The sequence below is a fragment of the Malus domestica genome, chromosome 03 (assembly GCF_042453785.1).
Source record: "Malus domestica chromosome 03, GDT2T_hap1".
Lineage (NCBI taxonomy): Eukaryota > Viridiplantae > Streptophyta > Magnoliopsida > Rosales > Rosaceae > Malus > Malus domestica.
This window is the reverse complement of record NC_091663.1, coordinates 15,463,444-15,485,013: the sequence shown is the minus strand read 5'-3', so window position 1 is coordinate 15,485,013 and position 21,570 is coordinate 15,463,444. Positions and strand designations below refer to the sequence as shown.

Here is a 21,570-nt window from a genome sequence, read left to right as displayed (position 1 = left end):
ATAGTACTTGAGGTATGAAAGTGAAATGTTTTAAAGATGTTGTATGAGATTGCAATAGAGCTCAAACCTGAGGGGCTACTATGTAATTTACCCTTTATTTTTTTAAATAGAGTAAATTATTATAATATTTTTAATATATAAAAAATTATTTTTTTGCAATGAGACATAAATTTAGCAGCCATGTCAGCTCTTAATGGATCAATAGATGAAAAATGTAACGGATGTATTATGTTGAAATAAAATAATACTTGAATTATAAAAATGAAATGTTTTGAAGATGTTGTAATAAACCTTAAACCTGAGATGACTAAATGTAATATACTATTTTTACTAATTTTTTTATTTTTAACAGTTAAATCAAATTTCAAAGATTGATAACTTAATCTTTGATTTTGGAAATAGGATCTCTTTCGGTACACATTTTATGTATGGTCATGTACTTTGTGTCTGGTAACGTATTGAAAAGAGAAAAAAAAGAAAAAAATCAGCCGACACAGCACAAACCCCGCGCAGCAACAGCAAAACCATTCCCTCCCATCAACCAGACCAGCCGCCGCCTCGCACACCACACCTGCAGCTTCCATCTTTCTCACCCTCTACACCGCTCACATCTCTCCTTCACCCGATACCGAAGAGACACCGATTCTCAGGTATGAATATTTGGGTAACTAATATCTATTTTCTGATTTGATTTATATGATTATTTTGCTTCCTCTTTTTTTGGATGGTGTTCAGTATTTACCTCATGAATTTTGTCCAGTATTTATGTTTTTGTTGGTATTAATTAGACCTTGGTTTCAATTTTAGGGTCAAAGCCATATAATCCTTTTCAAACTCAGAGAATCAGAATGTTAAAACCTGGCAGCTCGATGGGAATGCCAACCAAAACAAAGTTCGAAGAACCTGAATCTTCGTCTTCTGAGGATGTAAGTAATCCAAAGCAGCTTAATTTATTAGTATTTTTGTTGCTTTAATTTGAAGAACAATTGAATTTTTGTATTTAATTTGCGTATTTTTTATTTGTGATAGGAAGAGGAGATAGAGCAGGCGCTTGCAGATGTGACATTTGGGGAACTGCAGAAGGCACGCTCGAACGGGTCACATTTAGTGCACCTTAAGCCTAAAGAAGAGAAGAAGGGTGGCCGGGCGAACAAGAACCGGTAATTTCAGCATACATTGGATTGTTTTGTTGGTTCATATGTTTTGTAGTTGAACAGATGAATATGTTTGTGTGTTTATGAAGGCCGATGGAGGTTACTTGCACAAGGCCTGTCCCTAGATTTCGAGAAGTCATTCAAGGTTCGAAAAAGGTGAGATTTTGATATGGCGTTTGTTATGATTTGTATGATGACTTCATTAAGATTCAATCTCATTTTCCGTAACCCTTTCTGTTTTCTATTGGGTTGTAAAAGTTTTCATTAGAAAAGATTGGTAATTACAAATATTTTACCATGAAGAAAGTTAACTTTAAATAACTATACTCTGTTGTTATGTAATTGCCCTGAACTATTTGGATTCAAAACCTGGTATGATTTAAGCACGATGAATTGGAATTAGGTGGTTTAGTATTTCATGTGGCTTTTCCTATAGGATTCATTTATCCTGCTAGGTTTGATTTGTCAAAGTTGTGATAAAGCTAGCAATCGATGGATCAAATTTGTGAGTCACTTCTATGATAAAAGCTAGGTGTTTCCATACTTAATCAATTGGCAATTCATTGATATTGGAGTACTGGCTTACATGTACTTCGATTAGTGTAAAACTTGTAGAATTCAGTCAGTAGAAAGCCATTTATATACCTTGGTTGGAATTGTTTCTTGCTATGTTCAGGTGGTACGGGACCCACGTTTCGAATCTTTATGTGGAGAACTTGATGTTGACCGGTATGCTCTCTCTCTCTCTCTGGCAAAGCCTTCACTGGAGTTTTATGTTTATTGATTTTTTCTTGAAGCCAGTTAGTAAGTAACATGTGGAGAAGGGGTCTTATGGGATGGAAAGGTTTTTGACATCACTATGGTGTTTAATGTCGAGTTAAAGAAAACTCCTTTTGTGTTGTTGCTATTTTGAAGATTGGAAAGATGTTCTGATCTTGATTTTACGGTTGTTGTATGATAGATAAACTTTACTGCGTTGGCTTATTTTTGTTTATTGTTTTACGGGTGGTGGACAACTTGTCGTCGAACTTGTAACTGTTTTGACGTAAGCAAAATTTTGTTTCTTACAAAAATGAAAAAGAAAGAGGGAATAACATGCATTCAACAGGTTTAGGAAGAAATATCGCTTTTTATTTGAGGAGGAGCTTCCTGCCGAAAAAGAGGTAAAGTTTCTTAAATAAGTCATATATATTCAGTATCAGCTATTCATACCTTTTCTCTCGCTTAGTTTTGGTTTGAATATTACAGGAACTACAGAAGCAAATCAAGAAATCTAAGGACCCAGAAACCATTGAAGAACTAAAGAAACACATATCTTTGATTGTAAATGCTTGCCTTTATATAAATATTTGGCAGACTCCCTCATTTATGCGACCATGTTAAATAGGCCTTTTAACTTTAAATTTGCTTTGGAAAATTAGAAATACTGCTTCTGTAACTATTCATTTATCTTTGTTTTTGTGTCTTTGCAGGATAAACAGCTAAAATCTGATTCAGCTAAGGGTACTGAAGCTGCAATACTGACTGAGCACAAGAAAAAAGAGAGAAAAGCAGCAAAGGAAGGGAAGCAACCCTTTTTCCTTAAGAAATGTAATGCCCTTTCTTGCTCCCTTTCCACCTGTGTGCGCATGTTCATCTGTGTTAGGTTCAAATAGTATGTACTTCTAGTCAGCACATAGCAGATACAAGAAAAATATATATATTTTTTTTGTTTCAAAATTTTCTATCACAATTCTAGTGAGCAGCAATAGTAACTGATATTGAGGTTTCCAGGATGTTTCCTTGGTGATGGTTGAGAATCTTGAGATGTTCATTCTTAAAATCTTACACGGGTGGCAATTCATAGTAGTAGTTTGTTGGTGGTATGGAAGCTACATGTAGCTTTCTTAAAATAATTACACATCAGCGAATTGAATACAACATTGCCTTAAATGTATCTGCCAGCTCATTAAAGTAATGCTGTCTTTTAATCACTTATGAGCAAGCACAATAAGAAAACTACAATTATTTGCCAGACCACCAAATACCTAGGATTAACAAGAAGACCCAGATGACATTACAAGAATGAACGTTACAAGACTCTCAACCATGACCAGTGCAAAGTTCTGCGTGGCCATCACCCAAAAACTTGTACTGCTGCTAACTGGAACTGTGATACAATTTTTTCTCTGGATACCATTTCTTGGAATAAATAGGACGAGTCCAAATCACCCTTTGCTCTTTGATTCGGAAATATAAATTGTCACCCTAAACAAAGCTAAAAACGTAGAATTGGGCTCCAAATGATCACATGAAGAGCTTTGAGTTTCTGAATACAGATGTTTCATTATGTTTTTTCTGCTTATTGTGACTGCTGATTACTACCCAGAAGTATAGACTGTCGAAACCCAGTATAGGTTTTCGGCATGAGTGCTATTGAGATATTGTTCTAGTAGCACTTGATTAAATGAGATCATAAGATGAGTAGATCAAAATTAAATTCCAATTGACGTTTCATTCTTCTATTATTCGCAGCTGAGATCCGAAAGAAAAGACTCATGGAGAAGTATAAACAACTCAAGGTAACATGTTTTCCTTTTGTCATGATGTTGAAAAATAGCTTTGTGAGAGATTAGTACTTAGTCATGATGGCTTTGGCATTGGCAAATAATGTCATCCGTTTGCATGACCAGGCATCTGGCAAGCTCGAAGCCTTCATTGAGAAAAGGCGCAGGAAGAATGCAGCGAAGGACCACAGATACATGCCATACCGCAGGCCCGACGCTACCGAGTAGCAAGTTTAAAGGTTTATTTTGGTTTCATAGGAGCGGAGTAAATTTGATTTTATCTTACTAGCTAAGTGGGCACGGGGGTGACTCTGGGTAGCGACGAACATCGGGTGTTTCCTTGGACAGCTGCAATGTTTAATTTTTTTTTTCTTAAGGTAATGAAACACTAAAGAAAATCACTTTGGTTCTACTGTCTTCTGTTGTGCCTATACTTTGATGAAATTTGGATGCCGTAGGCAGATTCCCAGAAGGCTAATTGTTCGGCTTTGGATGTGCCTCACACTACTCCCCACATTCCTTTTGCCTCCATACAGAGTATAGCCTGCAAGAAATTATTTTTTAATAAACAATATCAGACCATATCTATGTACAATCTTCAACCAAAAAAGGCTATTTTTTAGCCTTCTCAATAATTTATTATTTTAAGTTTGTTCTTTAATTTTATTGCTTAATTGGATTAAACTATTAAATTAAAATAAGGTTTCGGGACATTTTTTGAGGGCCACTTGTCGTTAAATGTTGTTTTAAGTTTCATGTTACTAAATATTTTAATTTAACTTGCATGTTAACAACTTAGACATTAAAATGAGGTAAGTTAATATGTAATTGTGAAAATGATACGAGAAATGGTGTAGACATGACTTAGGTATTTATAGGAAAAAATTAGAATTTTTAATTGTTTTTTAATTTCGTCCTAGAAAAAAGGCTACATGATCTTTGATCCAATCCTCTATTAGAGATGGGTTTTGTGTCAAAAGGAACTATGTTTTGGCCTATAGCCTTTTAACCGACTCAGTTGGAGATGGCCTTAGCCATTTTTCTGAGACCCAGCTCCTCAATTATAATAATGGATACAAATTCAATGACAAGTTTAAAAACCTCCAACGTTAGTTTAATTACATTAACCACTGAATTTAAAGTATAAACTAAAAACTAATAAATTATTAAAGAGGCTATGCTTAGCCCATTCGGTTGAAAATGGCCATACTTTGACATTGTTTATTTAAAAATAATTTTTTATAGGGTATTCTAGACAGGGCTATGTTTAACCCTTCCGGTTTGAGATGATCTTAGTGTAAATAATATCGCTTGTTCAAAGAAACAAAAATTGCTCCGTTGGTCCCTATCCAACGCTGAGTTGATCTACCAGATGCAGAACAAAGGGCGAAGAATTGGAAGATTTCATTTAATCTCAATCTCACCACTAATATCTACAGTAGAGAAAGGTATGATATTTTCGGCAAAATTAACATTAAAATTAAGGGCGTCCTCATCGGATTCCATCTTTCTCTGAACCTACGACGGTTAATGAATCCCCGAGCATGTAAGTACGCACAAGCAAAGGTTATACAACGGATATATGGGAACTCCGCGGAAAGAAACTTTCGAAATGAAACTTAATTTATTATTGAAGCTTAGACTACAAATTTCGGAAGAAAATGTAACATTGTACTTGCATCTTTCTTACCAGCTGGGGTTGGGGAGACCAATCGTTGAGCTATCTGGCCCAAAACCCCTTCCTCCTGGCAGAATCGTTTTCCGATAGGGATCTACTCCACCTTGATCCAAGCGAGAAGTGTCGTTTCAAGAAAGGCTTCGCAGAGGAATTCCGAGTGCTGGAACTCGGTTCCATCTTAGAAACCTGTCCTTTTCTATTGGCATTCTTCTGCTGATCAAAGACATCGTTATCACTATCAAAGTAGCTATCTACAACTCTATTTTTGGATACCTTGTGGTTTTTGGCTTTGAGCTCTGCTTCTGCCCTCAAAGCTTTTCTCGACATCTTTAAGACTTGCTTCTCTCCGACCATACAAATTGGGCAAGCCGGGTCATACCTATCAACCTCCAAGGTCATAGTCTCCAAGCACTCAGCATGGTAAATATGTCCACATACCAGCACAGAAACCACTGAAGTGTCGCTGCCAGCAATAATTTTCTGGGCGCTCCATGAAGATCTCTCCGTTAAGAGCTTTGAGCAGACACCACAAGACTGCAAATCTATGGAAGGAGAACACGAGAACCTGCTGCTTGATCCACTTAGCTTTCCATGGATAGAACCAAAGTGCTCACTGTCAAAAGACAATCTTTCCCTTTGAGAATACGCCACGAGCTCAGAAAAGGTACGCATTGACCAGCCATCAGAAGACCCGCCTAGAGATCCAGTTGCCAAGTCATTGCTGCAAGTGGAGAGTACAAATGATTGCCTTCCTTCAGAGATTGAGTTGTTATTTGGAGATTTTAATCCCAATATCCGACTATCAGAAACCTGTCTCAACAGCTGATGTCCTGGTGAACGACGAGCTCGTCTTGATGGGGTTGAGTTGGGAAATAGAGGGTAGCTAGGGGTACGTAATGTTTCTGCAGTTGGTGTTGAAAAAGTTGTAGGCATGGACAACAAAAGATTTGACACGGCTGAATTTGCAATTCCTGGTGATTCTGTCAAACTCTTCACCTGAAATGCAATTGGAAAAAGGTCAAGACAATCAAATGACAATTGGTAAGGGTTAGAGCATCAAACAACAATGCATACAACCCATTATAACAGGTCTAGTTTTAATGGGGTCAAACTCACGTCTGGAGAATAATTTCTTGCAATGGTTAGATCTGCAAAATGCACACACTCAGCTCAGTAAACTACATACGAATGAAGAAATAAAAACCAGCAATCCAAGAATTAAATTTGTATGACTACCTAACAAAAAATGGAGGTACGTCTGATGAGTGTGTGCATGCGCAAAACATCACATGCAAGCATCCAAAGACCTCATGGAGAGGGCTACCAATTTTCCATTGTACAAATAATTGTAAAACAACGAACTGCAGGTTACCAATGTCCTTTCTTAACATGTGCTCAAACGAAAAGAAAATAGAGGACATACGTCTTCAAAATTTAAAATATATGTTCTGTTATAAGACTTCGTGGATGCATAAAACAGTGACGCGTCCAGAATTTCTGTTTTCACAGAAGAAAATTGCACATTTGATCTTTCTTTTTATTTTATTTTGATGATATGTAAATTGGCAGATGTCCAGTCATCTCAAAAAACAGAAAGAAAAAAATTGCAAGAAGCCCTTCCAGTATTAGGGCCTAATATAAACAAGTAGGAAAGCAGGAAGCGGAGAGAGGCATATATTTGGATATAAGGCAAATGTGTGGTTCTTCAATGTGTTTACAAATACCAAGAAAAAAGGCACCCAAATTACTAAAAAACACTATGATCAGTCGGCGAAAGAGATCACATTTTAACAGAGTATATACATTCTTGTCCATACATGGAAGACCAAATACCAGCAGAAAGGATTCATTAAGTAACGATTTAAAATTAAGACACGAGGTCTATAAACTCTTTTTAGATTGGTCATTCTCATTCATGACTATCAGAAAGTCCTACCAATGCAAACGTGATACCGCTGTGCCATTTGCATCACACTGAGGATTGCAAAGTTAAATTTTCAATTTCACAGGCATTTCTGATGTAGTAGTTTATAAACCAAGTAAAAGAGGCAATTACGTGTTCACTGAATTCAATCTTATGTAAACTATCCTCATGATGAAAAGTAGGAAGCTTAGAAGGTTTTATTTACCAAAAGTGAGAGTTATATTTCACAACGTTTACCTGGAGATGGACTCCTCAGATTTTTACCTGTTCCTCCATGAACAGGGGACTTTTGAGATATAGGTGTTCCAAAATTCTCCAGCGGGCTTCCCAGATCTGAGAAATTACCCCTTTCAGAACTTAATGCACCTTTTAACTCCATGCTATCATTAGTACTGATTCCACCAGAGACTTGATATGGAGTATCAATTTCACCAGCGACACGCCGACGATTATCCCACTGAAAACTCCATGATGGTGAATGAATGGCATTCCTGTGCAATGCTTCACCTTCACTTTGATTTGGGTGGGTTCTTTTCTTTGCAGCAACACAGCAAGCTGATCCCATGATCGTCCAGATACCGTAAGTTCTAACGGCGAACCAAAATTTCACATCCTGGGAAGACAGAAAATAAACAAGATTTAGTCTCTCATTCATGTTTAATACCCACAACCTAATCCTCTAAGTAGAGAATCCGGTAGCAGCTCTACTGTATTCAATTAACTGCGACATCATCTGTTGTATTCAGTTAATGGCACATTACTTGGCGTCTTCAATTAATTTGTTACCTTTTAAGGAAACACTCTGCACATTATTGCTTCCATACTAACCTCTAACAGAAAAAACCAAATTGATGCTTAATGATAGATGCTATAAAAAAAGGGAACTTTAACGAAAAGCACCCGGTACTGTTCATTTTAACGAAAAACCACATTTTTACACTAACATGTCAATCCTGGTACTATTCACTTTACCCTTTATTTTGTCCTTGTCATTAAAACTCAAAGTTTTCAAGCCCTTTTCATTAGTTTTCCTATAAAAAAATGGAGCCTACTTCACCATTTATTCACTGAACATAGAGTCCACTTGTTCTTAGATGTCAAATCTGAAACCGAAACAAGCGAAAACCAAATCAAATCGACACTGCAAGCACACACCAAAACAAAAATAAACAACAACAACAACAACAATTCAAAAAGGAAAAAAAGTTAAGAACAAAGTAAGGTTATCATGACCCATCATCTACTGTCGAAAATCCGATTGCAGCAGCATCATCATCGACCGTAATTAATTAACTGCAACATCGTCTGTTGTATTCAGGTAAGGGTACAACTATTCGGTATCTTCGATTTGCAAGTTACCTTTTAAGGAAATACTGTTCACATTATCTCTTCCAGACTAACCTAATGCATTATCTACGTATTAATACTAAGAAGCAAAGTAATTCCTCAAAATTAACATCTAAACCCACCACTTAATTGAATTTTAAATTCAAAAACCACAACAAACCAAAACAAATCGAAACCGCATCCACAAACTGATACAAAATCAAGAACAAAAATTGAAAAGGAAAAAAAATACAGAGTTAAGAGCAGAGTCAAGTAATTAGGCAAACAAAATTCACTGATTCTTAATAATCATAAAATTGAAGAAAAACCTAGGAAAAATAAGCATTGAAGTTCAATAATGGAAATATAAATTGCAGAAAAAACCTAGGGTTTCCAAACTGCTGGAGTGCACGAAAGAGAAAGGAAAAGTCGTCGAGAATTTACCGTTTCGTTCCGTTTAGGGTTTCAGACAGCGAGGGAGGTCTTCATCTTCTTCTCCCGCATAAAGCTGAGAGAGGAGGAGAGAAGAGAGATTTAGGGAGAGAGGATATAAGCGGTGTGAGAATAACGGCGTGGATGTGAAGGGGTCGGATTTGGCGGCAGAAAGGGACGACCGTCGTTGTGACGGAGTTAAAGGGAACGGAAAGGATCATATGGGAGTGGAAAGTTGGGAAGCGCACGGGGAATTGTGCCACGTATTCTGTACTTGAAGCTTTTAGTTTGTTTTTTTCTTTGGATATTTACTGCTCCTGTGTATTTTTACAAAAAATAAATTGTAAAAATGATTCCTTAACTTTAACTCAAGTGGAACAATGATTTCTCAACTAAAAATTCATTACCATTGGTCCCTCAACTCATCAAAACGTACATATATGTTCTCTCAACTAAAAATCAATTACTATTGGTTCCTCAACTTTAATCTAACTGCAGAAATTATCTCTTAACTTTAACCCAATTGGAGCAATAGTCCCTTAAAATTTAACCCAATTGTAGCAATGATTATTCCAACGTAACTTATTTTGACAAAATTCTGACAGAGTTGATGAAAATGACCATAGTTACACGTTTTGACGAGTTGAGGACCCCAATTGTAACAATGGTCATTCCAACATAACTTATTTTGATAAAATTCCGATAAAGTTAACGAAAATGACCATAACTACATATTTTGATAAGTTGAGCGAACAATGGTAATTGATTTTTAGTTAAGAGATCGTTGCTTTGATTTGATTAAAATTGAGGGACCAGCAGTCTTACGTAAGGATGGACAACGATTATGGCGGATGGGTAACCGCGGTTATTTATCCATAACCGTTTATGTTCATATCCGCGGTTATTTATCCATAACCGTTTATGTTCATACTCGCATAACCATTTACTCGTTGGGTAATTGCATAAACAGTTCTACCCATAACTGTTTATAAACGGTTAATCATACTCATAACCGTGTACCTATTTAACCATAACTGTTTACCTAGTTAACCATAACCATTTACCCGTTTACCCATTTTTGAACCAGTTTATCCCTTTTTTTTTTTATCTATTTATCCCTTTTTTCACCCGCTTACATGTTTTTTTTTTAACAACTTGAAAATTACAAAAGAAAAATTTGTCATAATTTTCGTTTTCTGACAATTAAACATCGTTATAGGTACATTTTAGCATACATGTGACGACCCGTCCCAAATTTTCCTATGTAATTTCTCTCCGAGTATATGTATTGACGATTATGCCCTTATTGGCAAGAGACGTGGACTTATTCTTAACGCTTTCCATTTTATTTCTCGCTATCGCATTTAAATTGTACACGCTAGTACGTGTGTGCGTAAAATTTTAAAGTGTAAAATCCTACCCGTGCATTTCCCTTCATCATTCAGTCTCCACTATCCCATTTTTTTTTTCTGTACGTTCTGTCCCCCACCTCAATCAGAGAAGCATAGCATCTTTCTCTCTTTCTCTTCTCCCTCTCCCACGCCATATTTCTTATTCTTCTTTATCTCTATCCCGTGAGCTCTCTCTCCCTCTGCAACTCCATGAGCAAGCTCCAAAACTCATAGATCGAACAAAACAACTACATCATCGTGTTCATCTCGTCAATACGAGTTCATCCATACTAGTTTTAGGTAAGATTTCCATTGTTTTCACGTCGAACCACTTACCTCCGTTTGAGTCACTGTTCATGCAATAATTATTGGTTGATTTTTAGGAGTATTTAAGCTCATAGTGAGCTTAAGGAGGTTCTTAGGAAGCTCGGAGTGCTTCGTTGGAAGTTTTGGACGCAAAAACACAGAGATCGGAAAGTTCAAAGTTTGGCCGGAACTTTCGAGGCGTTTTACGGCCAAACCACGGAGAGTTAGATGTCGTGCGAGGTACCATTCTCTTCGTCTCTTCGAGAACTACAACTTTCGTTTTTGTTTCACCCAATTTCGTTGAGTAATAAAGAAGTTATACTCATTTGAATCTTACCCAGTTTCCGGCGAGTCCGACGGCTTTCGGACTTTTTACGGTGAATTCCCGGCGAGTTAAGGGTCGAGACAGGTATATATGTGTTCTTCTCGTCAATATCTTCATTTTGATATAAAGTACGTTGAAAATGGTAAAGAAATGACAAAGTTATGGCAATTTGAAAAACTGCCCAGAAACCGGCGAAAACAGTCCGGCGAGCCGAGGAAGAAGGAGAACCCGAAGTTTTTCGTTCAAGAACCGTGGCCTTTTAGTCACTTTCAAACCATTTTTCTGGTCAACCTCGACCACAACTGAACTTCTTCTAGGTACAAACTTGTTCTCTACATTCCTAACTTCAAAATGGCTTTTGAATCACTGAGTTTGGTTAAGTAACGAGTTAGAAATCAACTCTGGAAGTTAGGAAGAAAATTTCAGTTTCTGGAAAATTTGTAACCGTGGTCGTTTGGCCACTTTCAGACCAAATTTACGAACAACAAGGACTAGATTCCAACTTTCTATAAATTGAGATCGGTAGATCACATTCCTAACTTTAATTTGGCTTTTGTAGAAGTGAATTTGGTTGAGAATCAAACTCGTTATAGGCTCTGGAAGTTGACCCAAAAATCTGCAAAACTGCAGATTTTCGCGAAGAAGGCAAGTACAGTGTACTCGCGGGGGCGCGTGGGGGCGCGTTCGGCCTCCGACCGGCGCGTGGTTGGTACGTACGCGTTCGTGTCGTCGAGTAGATCGATTTCATATATTTATACTCTAGGTTTGAGCAAACTATGAGCGTTTTATTTAGGTTTCCGTTATGTGCTTTAATTAATGTTATTTAGTTATTTCACATATAGGGGAAACTTATTCCGAGGATTTTCGAGGCCAAGCTAGGCTCGGGGGCTACGACCCAACGACGTACTTGTGAGTGGGCAGTTGTTTTATACCTATATATATTTATAGTTTCCATAAATGCGTATTTACTTCATTTTTACGCTTATATTGCCTAGTATCATTATTGTGATATAAATTGTGATAAATGCTGCTATATGGTTGTGATATTACTGTCATGGCATTCATACATACTGTGTACATGCTCATCTTGCTGCACCCGGTGTTAGTACTCGCCCCAGGGCCAGGGCCAGTCCTTCACGTGTATGTTCACATCTGCACCGTTCGCTCACCTTGGATCCAAGTTTAGGTGCCAGTCTTGTCGGGTAGATTGCATCAGGCAATCCGACTTGTATGTGATGTGCTTTTGCACCAGTCTTCACGTGATCGTAATACTAGAGCATATTGATTACACCCAGTCCTGTTCGCGCTAGAAACCATCTGTCCGAACTTGTGTGTCAGCTTAGATGGATGAGCACTTAGTTATATTGATTATCACATGATTATTATTGTGGCATACGATACATCATTGACTTGGCATAATTTTGGTTATATGGTTGATATATATATTGGATTTCATACTTACGTAGTATGTTTTGAGGAAACTATACTTGTTTTACGGCGAGGGGTTAGTATATTCAAAGATAAAGGTTTTCTTATAAGCATTGTTTTGCTGATCCACTCAACTTTGTTTTTCGCCCCTCCAGGACCTAAATAATTGTACTCTCTGTGGCACTCGAGGAATCACGGCAGTTCTGACATTTCCTTCTGTTTAGACGTACGAACTTATCACTACTATGTAATAAGTGTACTTTGGGTTGCTTTGACTACTCTTTCGTAGTCTCACTGTCTATTACGCTCTGAATAATTGTAGTGGGTTCAACCCACGAATTGCGCACTCTTTCACTGTTTAGTCCTACCTAGTTTTAATTTTATTCACTTTTTACATCACTTACCCTTATGGTTACGTCACCTCACGGTGATGGCCAGAATGCTTCGACTTTTCCAGGTCGGGGTGTGTCAACTTGGTATCAGAGCTCTAGGTTGCAACCCTGGACATGTTGAGAATTCCCTAGTGTCTTCTGTCAGAACTTTACCGCCTCGTGGATAGCCACTTTGTTCAGATGAGCTTAGTTTCCTCGATTTAACTTAGTTATGGGAAACTACTATTAATGTGATTCAGTCTGTTATCCGTCCTTCCCAAATGACTACTTTTGAGAATGGTTATAAGTTGAATCTGAATCACTTTATGGAAATGAAAGACCAGAGGGAGCAGATAGATGGCTTAATCATTTGGAAAAGGGGTATCAGATTCTGCAAGTTAAGGGAATCTTTCTTTTGGAAAGGTAGGTCGAGATGACTACCTGGTTTCTGAGTATTGAAATTTCATCTTGGTGGAGATAGTAGTCTTATACGATGTCACCGGAGGAAACAGCTGAATGAGAATTGTTTAACGAGTTGTTTAAGAAAAGGTTTATTCCTCTGGCATATGTAGACGTTAAGAAACAAGAGTTTACAATTTGAGATAAGGAAAAGAATGAGAATCAAAGAAAAGATGACCAAGGTAAAGGTCACGTGTCTCAAAAACCTCGCAAGACTTAGAGCTTCAAAGGAAGTGGAGTTAATTTTAGTTTTACTAACAGAGATTTTAGTACCATTAGTCAGATGCGAGGTGGTAGATTTACTAGAGATCCTAGATTACAGAGGCGAGGTGACTCTGGTAGAGGAAATGTACCTTTGTGCCGTAAGTACAATAACATACACTTTGGAGAGTGTAGGCGGGAAAGCAGAGTATGCTTTACATGTGGACAAATGGGACATAGAGCTACAAGATACTCAGAATTTTTCGGGCTTGACCATGGGCACGTTAAACATTCCTGGTTACTTTGCTAGAGTTTTAGTTGATCGTGATGTAGAAATTTCTTATTATTGACGATGTTGCCAAAGAGAGTAATGTTGGAGCACGATCGAGGCATATATATAGATATTTCTAATGAAGAGCAAGATGATAATATTGCACCCTTAAGAATTGTTGCTTACTTATCGAGACAACAGTGAGTTATCGTTATTGCGGGCTGCAGACCGTAATATCCATAACTTATTTGTTGAATTCATTAAGCAAGTAAACAAGGAAATTTTTTTTTTATATATTAAAATTCATTGAAAATGGAACATTAAGCAGAAAAATAAAATGAACATTAAACAGAAAAGTACAAGAGAGAGAGCCTTCACAAAGGCTACTTAGGAGAAGTCTCAGTAGTTGGTGGAGCCTCAGCAGTCGGCGAAGCCCCAGTAGGAGGAGGTATCGGATGTCGATCATTTGGAGCTTCAGTACGCGGTACAGCCCCAGAAGATGAAGGCAAATGCTGTTGGAATAAACCCACAAACCTCTGATGATCAAGTAAAACCTGACCATCAGATTCCTGCATCTGGTCAATTTTCCTCTTCATGTTTGTAGCATAGTCATGTGCGAGCCGGTGCAACTGTTTATTCTCATGCTTGAGCCCTCTAATCTCCTGTTTGAGACTCATCACTTCAGCCGCCAATGATTCAACCTGGCGGGTTCGAGCAAATAAGCGTTGGGCCATATTAGACACAGAACCTGCACACTGAACACTGAGAGCCAGAGAATCCTTAACAGCTAACTCATCAGACCGTTTGGAAAGTAGTCTGTTATCTTTGGGAGTGAGAAGGTTCCTGGCCACCACCGCAGCGGTCATATCATTCTTCATCACAAAATCCCCAACGGTAAGAGGACCAGTAGGGGAGACGAAGGATGGGCGCCATATGTTGTCTGGAGAAGGCGGGGCTGCCTCTTCAACAAAGTTCAAGTCAAAACGACGGTCGGAGGGGCCAAACATTTTCAAAGGTGTTGAAGAGAGAAGAGGTCAGACAAATCAAGATTTTAGAAGTGCACGAAGAGAGTTTCTATAGGCGGAAATTCAAGTGTGCTTTGAAACGAACTGCGTGCCTCTATTTAAATCAGCTCGGCGGGATTTCAGAGATCAAAGAGGCCAATTTAAAAATCAAAGAGGCGCTAGCTTTCTCAAAAGCTGGGCTGCTCAGAGACCACGAAGGTCGATCTCAGAATTCGAAGAGGTTTGCTTTCTCAAAAACTGGGCTGCTCAGAGACCACGAGGGTCGATCTCAGAAATCGAAGAGGTTTGCTTTCTTAAAAGCTGGGCTGCTCAGAGACCACGAGGGTCGATTTCAGATATCGAAGAGGCATATGCTTTATCCCGACGTGTCAGCATCTGTCACATGCACACTCAGCTTTGCGAAAATCACGGGCAGTTTGTCGAAGCGCCGATTCCAGATATCGAAGAGGCATATGCTTTATCCAGACGTGTCAACATCTATCACATGCACACTCAGCCTTGCGGAAATTTCGGGCAATCTGTCGAAGATTTCTTGTGAAGTAGAATGCACGTGACTCTTCCTGTTCAATCTTCCAACGGGTACCGACATGAGTAAAAGAACAGTGCCTCTTCCAGTTATGAAGAAATGCCTATAAATGTCAACCTTCACAGCAAGGCAGCATCACTCAAACCTTCTTCATCTCCGAGAATGCATTCGCATCAAATTCTCTCGAGTCACTCAGTGTTCATTATTCCTTGGGATACCTCTGCAAACAACCCATCAAAAGCAAAAGTATTTCATATCATCATGGTTAAAAGCAAGAGTATCCCATATCATGCTTTTTCCCTGTCTTTTCCTTTGGCCTGGTTCTTACTTGGCTTTGCTCTCGAGTACTCATCTTCAACATCTTATGCTTCCAGGGAAGATACCGCATCTGCCTGAGGAACAAATAGGGCAAGTGAGAAGGATACAAGGAAGCATGTGGACACAAGCGTAACAGCACACGTGCCGATACATCCATTACTCTGTCAAAAGCAAAAGTATCCCATATCAACAGGGTCGAACGTACTCTAGATTTGATGGACTTGTTTTGACCCTCAAATTCTTCAGTTGGCCTTATACTCTGGAGGAAACCAGAAAACCCTCCAGCTCAGTTTAAGAATAAGCCTGGGAAAGTTACTTCTTCAAAAGCAAAAGTATCCCATATCATCTCTTCTCATTTTTCTTCTCTTTATCCTTCATGCTGCCTGCCGTGCAGAAGAAACAAGCAGAGAAGAATGCAGACTGTACAATCAAATCAACCCAGCAGAATGAGTCTGAATTGAAACCAAGGAACTCTCTTATTCTCTGCTCAGAATTCCAATCCAGTTCGAGGTCAAAGCTGTGGAAAGTCAACAAGATAATGAATTCCAATCCAGTTCAAGATCAAAGCTGTGGAAAGTCAACAAGATCATCTATCTCCAAAACCAGAATTACGTTCTTAAACTATACTCTATCTGGTTTTTACCTTACCATACTTGTCATGTCTATTTGTAGTTTGTCTGTTTGCTTGTTTTGTGTGAGTTATGCTTGAAACATTGAGGACAATGTTTGATTTAAGTGACAAGGTTCCAGTGACTATCATCGATTGGAAGGATAAGGTTCTTAGGAACAAGACCGTTTGGATAGTGAAGGTTTTGTGGAGGAACCACTCAGCGGAGGAAGCCATTTGGGAGACAGAAGAGTGTATGCGAGATATGTATCCACGTCTATTTTATGGCTTGGATAGTAGTTAGTATTGAAATTTCGGGGACGAAATTTTTATAAGGGGGGTAGATTGTGACGAACCGTCCCAAATTTTCCTATGTAATTTCTCTCCGAGTATATGTATTGACGATTATGCCCTTATTGGCAAGAGACGTGGACTTATTCTTAACGCTTTCCATTTTATTTCTCGCTATCGCATTTAAATTGTACACGCTAGTACGTGTGTGCGTAAAATTTTAAAGTGTAAAATCCTACCCGTGCATTTCCCTTCATCATTCAGTCTCCACTATCCCATTTTTTTTTTCTGTACGTTCTGTCCCCCACCTCAATCAGAGAAGCATCTTTCTCTCTTTCTCTTCTCCCTCTCCCACGCCATATTTCTTATTCTTCTTTATCTCTATCCCGTGAGCTCTCTCTCCCTCTGCAACTCCATGAGCAAGCTCCAAAACTCATAGATCGAACAAAACAACTACATCATCGTGTTCATCTCGTCAATACGAGTTCATCCATACTAGTTTTAGGTAAGATTTCCATTGTTTTCACGTCGAACCACTTACCTCCGTTTGAGTCACTGTTCATGCAATAATTATTGGTTGATTTTTAGGAGTTTTAAAGCTCATAGTGAGCTTAAGGAGGTTCTTAGGAAGCTCGGAGTGCTTCGTTGGAGGTTTTGGACGCTAAAACACAGAGATCGGAAAGTTCAAAGTTTGGCCGGAACTTTCGAGGCGTTTTCCGGCCAAACCACGGAGAGTTAGATGTCGTGCGAGGTACCATTCTCTTCGTCTCTTCGAGAACTACAACTTTCGTTTTTGTTTCACCCAATTTCGTTGAGTAATAAAGACGTTATACTCATTTGAATCTTACCCAGTTTTCGGCGAGTCCGACGGCTTTCGGGACTTTTTACGGTGAATTCCCGGCGAGTTAAGGGTCGAGACAGGTTTATATGTGTTCTTCTCGTCAATATCTTCATTTTGATATAAAGTACGTTGAAAATGGTGAAGAAATGACAAAGTTATGGCAATTTGAAAAACTGCCCAGAAACCGACGAAAACAGTCCGGCGAGCCGAGGAAGAAGGAGAACCCGAAGTTTTTCGTTCAAGAACCGTGGCCTTTTAGTCACTTTCAAACCATTTTTCTGGTCAACCTCGACCACAACTGAACTTCTTCTAGGTACAAACTTGTTCTCTACATTCCTAACTTCAAAATGGCTTTTGAATCACTGAGTTTGGTTAAGTAACGAGTTAGAAATCAACTCTGGAAGTTAGGAAGAAAATTTCAGTTTCTGGAAAATTTGTAACCGTGGTCGTTTGGCCACTTTCAGACCAAATTTCCAAACAACAAGGACTAGATTCCAACTTTCTATAAATTGAGATCGGTAGATCACATTCCTAACTTTAATTTGGCTTTTGTAGAAGTGAATTTGGTTGAGAATCAAACTCGTTATAGGCTCTGGAAGTTGACCCAAAAATCTGCAAAACTGCAGATTTTCGCGAAGAAGGCAAGTACAGTGTACTCGCGGGGGCGCGTGGGGGCGCGTTCGGCCTCCGGCCGGCGCGTGGTTGGTACGTACGCGTTCGTGTCGTCGAGTAGATCGATTTCATATATTTATACTCTAGGTTTGAGCAAACTATGAGCGTTTTATTTAGGTTTCCGTTATGTGCTTTAATTAATGTTATTTAGTTATTTCACATATAGGGGAAACTTATTCCGAGGATTTTCGAGGCCAAGCTAGGCTCGGGGGCTACGACCCAACGACGTACTTGTGAGTGGGCAGTTGTTTTATACCTATATATATTTATAGTTTCCATAAATGCGTATTTACTTCATTTTTACGCTTATATTGCCTAGTATCATTATTGTGATATAAATTGTGATAAATGCTGCTATATGGTTGTGATATTACTATCATGGCATTCATACATACTGTGTACATGCTCATCTTGCTGCACCCGGTGTTAGTACTCGCCCCAGGGCCAGGGCCAGTCCTTCACGTGTATGTTCACATCTGCACCGTTCGCTCACCTTGGATCCAAGTTTAGGTGCCAGTCTTGTCGGGTAGATTGCATCAGGCAATCCGACTTGTATGTGATGTGCTTTTGCACCAGTCTTCACGTGATCGTAATACTAGAGCATATTGATTACACCCAGTCCTGTTCGCGCTAGAAACCATCTGTCCGAACTTGTGTGTCAGCTTAGATGGATGAGCACTTAGTTATATTGATTATCACATGATTATTATTGTGGCATACGATACATCATTGACTTGGCATAATTCTGGTTATATGGTTGATATATATATTGGATTTCATACTTACGTAGTATGTTTTGAGGAAACTATACTTGTTTTACGGCGAGGGGTTAGTATATTCAAAGATAAAGGTTTTCTTATAAGCATTGTTTTGCTGACCCACTCAACTTTGTTTTTCGCCCCTCCAGGACCTAAATAATTGTACTCTCTGTGGCACTCGAGGAATCACGGCAGTTCTAACATTTCCTTCTGTTTAGACGTACGAACTTATCACTACTATGTAATAAGTGTACTTTGGGTTGCTTTGACTACTCTTTCGTAGTCTCACTGTCTATTACGCTCTGAATAATTGTAGTGGGTTCAACCCACGAATTGCGCACTCTTTCACTGTTTAGTCCTACCTAGTTTTAATTTTATTCACTTTTTACATCACTTACCCTTATGGTTACGTCACCTCACGGTGATGGCCAGCATGCTTCGACTTTTCCAGGTCGGGGTGTGTCATACATTTCTCTATTTTAATTGTTTAAGACTTTCACGACATATAGGATGCAAACCAATAAATAAATATATAAACGAAGATTGTGAATATTGCATTTTTTTTTTCAATTTACTGTGTATTAGATTCAATTTTTTCTCTCTAGGAAATAAATTGTATTAAGAAAAGGAGAATTTTTTAAAACACAGTGTTCATACAGTCAAATACAAACATTTAGCGTGCTTCATTACTATGTCCCAAATATAACTGTTGTTAATATTATGGTCAATAGATGTAAAAACATTGGCTAGGAAGTTGGCTTCTTTATAAACATCTTGGCACTGAATATAATCAAAAGAGTTCGCCAATCATTTGGTGTCCTCGAAATAGTTCTGATCCTCCAAGGGATCTTACATCGGTCGAGAATCCTTATAATTATTTTGGAGTCACTTTCAACCATCACATCCTTTGTTTTAGATTCAAATTCTTTCTATATTGTTTGCAATAAAAAATAACTTTCTTGCGAAAAGCTTTTATTTTTATCATGGGTGCATGACCTCCACATATTTTTTGCATATATTTGATAATGGATAAACCAAAGTGGTGTTAATGCTAAACTACAAGATGCAGGTTAAAGTTTTTAAAGTTCCATGACATAATGATGGTCTACTCTACATTCACCCAAAACTACTTTGGATGATTTTCACACTATTTTTTAACTTCTCACACATACTTTTTTATTTCTAACCGTCATGATCTCTTTCAATACATCAATACAAAGCAAAAATCTTCAATGTGTACATACACAAACATAATGTCTAGTTGCAATCAAACATTCAATAACGAATTAAACTGTCAATATGCAGAGAAACCTTACCAAAAAATAAACCTAGAGCAAAAGTCACCTAAATATAATCAAAAGAGGTTGCCAACCATTTGATGTCCTCAAAAATAGTTATGACCCTCCAAGGGATCTTGCATCGATCGATGATATGAGCATATTTATGCGACATAGTTAGCTTGTTTCCTTGCATTTACGTAGTTAGTTTCTACTTTTTAGAGTGTTTTAAGCCATTTTTATGTGTTTGTAGGTTCAAATGGCAAAAGTGGCAAGGCAATTTGGAGCATTTTAGAGCAGTTTTGGGCTTGGAATGGATAGCATATGAATGGAGCAAGGTGGATGGACATTTTTGAAGATCAAAAGAGGCTAGGAATGTGCTGAAGAGTTGAAGAAATTAATTGAAGACATAGAAGATAAGGAATCAGCTAAAGAGAAGGAACATTATTTAAAACCTTATCTTATCTTATCAAAACCGTATCTTATCCTAACCTTATCCTAATCCTATTCTACCTAAATTCCAGCTGCAAGGGGGAGTTATTTTGGGAGATCTAAAAACCTGATTTCTAAAAAGCCTTACCTTCTTCTAAAAGGGTGCCGCATACCTTGTCCCTTGTCCTTCTAGGAACCTGCCACAACACCTCATTTCTAGAAGCTTACAAATCGACCGCACCCTAGATCCTTGTCCCTGTTGGTTTGTGCTGTGCAATCCCTTTCCAACACAACTTTTGGAGTGCCAAATCCTTCTCCAAAACTCCTCTATGCCGTGTGCCCTTAGCCTATAAATACACCACAATGCCGCACCATTCAGCACCACCACACATAGGAGCCTAAGATAAAAAAAACACACTTGTGCTGCAGCTTTGCGAGGAAGGAGAAGAAGAAGCTTGGAGCCGTGCCTGCCATTCAAGATCTTTGGATTGTTAGAGCGTTTCTAGGTGTATTCTATCTTTTGTTTTCAATGTTTAATTTTAATTGTCTTTGTTTAATTGCAAATATGAGGAACTAACTTCGTTTTAGCTAGAGGTGAATTCAAAACCATGAATATATATATGATATGAATTGATTACGTCAAGTTATTATTTCATAAATCGTGAGTGCAATTTACTTAACCGTTTGATTGATAACTTATTCTTGTGTGTTAATTAAGGGGGCCCACTTAGTTTGCATGCATGAATTTAATGCTAAAATATAAGGGAGTTTCACCTAATAGTTATGAACTTATATTTATAAGTAGTGGAGGTTGCTAGTCATGATCGTGTTAAGTAAATTCCTGGCAGGAGTATCATGCAGTTCATAGTTACGAATGCCATGTCAATGCTTATGATTTTCACAGAACTCAATGATCTTTGATAAGTACCTCTATTATGCAGTTCATGTAGGGAACTTGATAAGAATAATTTGGTTGCGTCGCTGAGTCCAATTCAATGAATTTAGGAAAAT

The 21,570-nt window shown here is 38.2% G+C and overlaps 2 protein-coding genes and 2 long non-coding RNA genes across 5 annotated transcripts; 3 read left to right on the top strand and 1 right to left on the bottom strand.

Moving 5' to 3' along the window:
- Nucleotides 1-313: 313 nt before the first annotated feature.
- LOC103424578 (uncharacterized) lies at nt 314-4,172 on the top strand. 2 transcript variants are annotated; one of them, XM_008362673.4, is made up of 10 exons: nt 314-650; nt 808-926; nt 1,030-1,160; nt 1,244-1,310; nt 1,831-1,883; nt 2,263-2,317; nt 2,403-2,477; nt 2,627-2,744; nt 3,669-3,715; nt 3,827-4,172. In XM_008362673.4, the coding sequence occupies exons 2-10, from the start codon at nt 849-851 to the stop codon at nt 3,926-3,928; spliced, it is 726 nt and encodes a 241-aa protein (XP_008360895.3). In that variant the 5' UTR covers nt 314-650; nt 808-848; the 3' UTR covers nt 3,929-4,172. The 2 variants fall into 2 exon arrangements, with proteins under 2 accessions (XP_008360895.3, XP_017183854.3); XM_017328365.3 differs by lacking the exon at nt 2,403-2,477 and having other exon boundaries at nt 448-650.
- A 1,133-nt stretch (nt 4,173-5,305) lies between these two features.
- Nucleotides 5,306-9,309, bottom strand: LOC103407834 (uncharacterized). The gene is made up of 4 exons (XM_008346708.4): nt 9,073-9,309; nt 7,540-7,915; nt 6,495-6,526; nt 5,306-6,374 (listed from the first exon to the last, which is right to left on the bottom strand). The coding sequence occupies exons 2-4, from the start codon at nt 7,865-7,867 to the stop codon at nt 5,421-5,423; spliced, it is 1,314 nt and encodes a 437-aa protein (XP_008344930.1). The 5' UTR covers nt 7,868-7,915; nt 9,073-9,309; the 3' UTR covers nt 5,306-5,420.
- Nucleotides 9,310-10,537: 1,228 nt separating this feature from the next.
- On the top strand, nt 10,538-12,909 carry LOC139194447 (uncharacterized). The gene is made up of 5 exons (XR_011579287.1): nt 10,538-10,751; nt 10,835-10,997; nt 11,099-11,399; nt 11,925-11,991; nt 12,666-12,909. It is a non-coding gene; the product is annotated as an uncharacterized lncRNA (long non-coding RNA).
- A 4,581-nt stretch (nt 12,910-17,490) lies between these two features.
- On the top strand, nt 17,491-19,243 carry LOC139194215 (uncharacterized). The gene is made up of 3 exons (XR_011578976.1): nt 17,491-17,733; nt 18,259-18,325; nt 19,000-19,243. It is a non-coding gene; the product is annotated as an uncharacterized lncRNA (long non-coding RNA).
- Nucleotides 19,244-21,570: the final 2,327 nt, after the last annotated feature.

Bases quoted from the DNA above. Each gene is read 5' to 3' on its own strand.
- LOC103424578 (XM_008362673.4), top strand. From the start codon at position 849: ATGTTAAAACCTGGCAGCTCGATGGGAATGCCAACCAAAACAAAGTTC. The intron at 2,745-3,668 runs GTAATGCCCTTT...TATTATTCGCAG, and splicing joins ACCCTTTTTCCTTAAGAAAT to CTGAGATCCGAAAGAAAAGA. The intron at 3,716-3,826 runs GTAACATGTTTT...TTGCATGACCAG, and splicing joins AGAAGTATAAACAACTCAAG to GCATCTGGCAAGCTCGAAGC.
- LOC103407834 (XM_008346708.4), bottom strand. From the start codon at position 7,867: ATGGGATCAGCTTGCTGTGTTGCTGCAAAGAAAAGAACCCACCCAAAT. The intron at 6,527-7,539 runs GTAAACGTTGTG...TGCATTTTGCAG, and splicing joins TCTGAGGAGTCCATCTCCAG to ATCTAACCATTGCAAGAAAT. The intron at 6,375-6,494 runs GTGAGTTTGACC...ATTGCATTTCAG, and splicing joins CAAGAAATTATTCTCCAGAC to GTGAAGAGTTTGACAGAATC.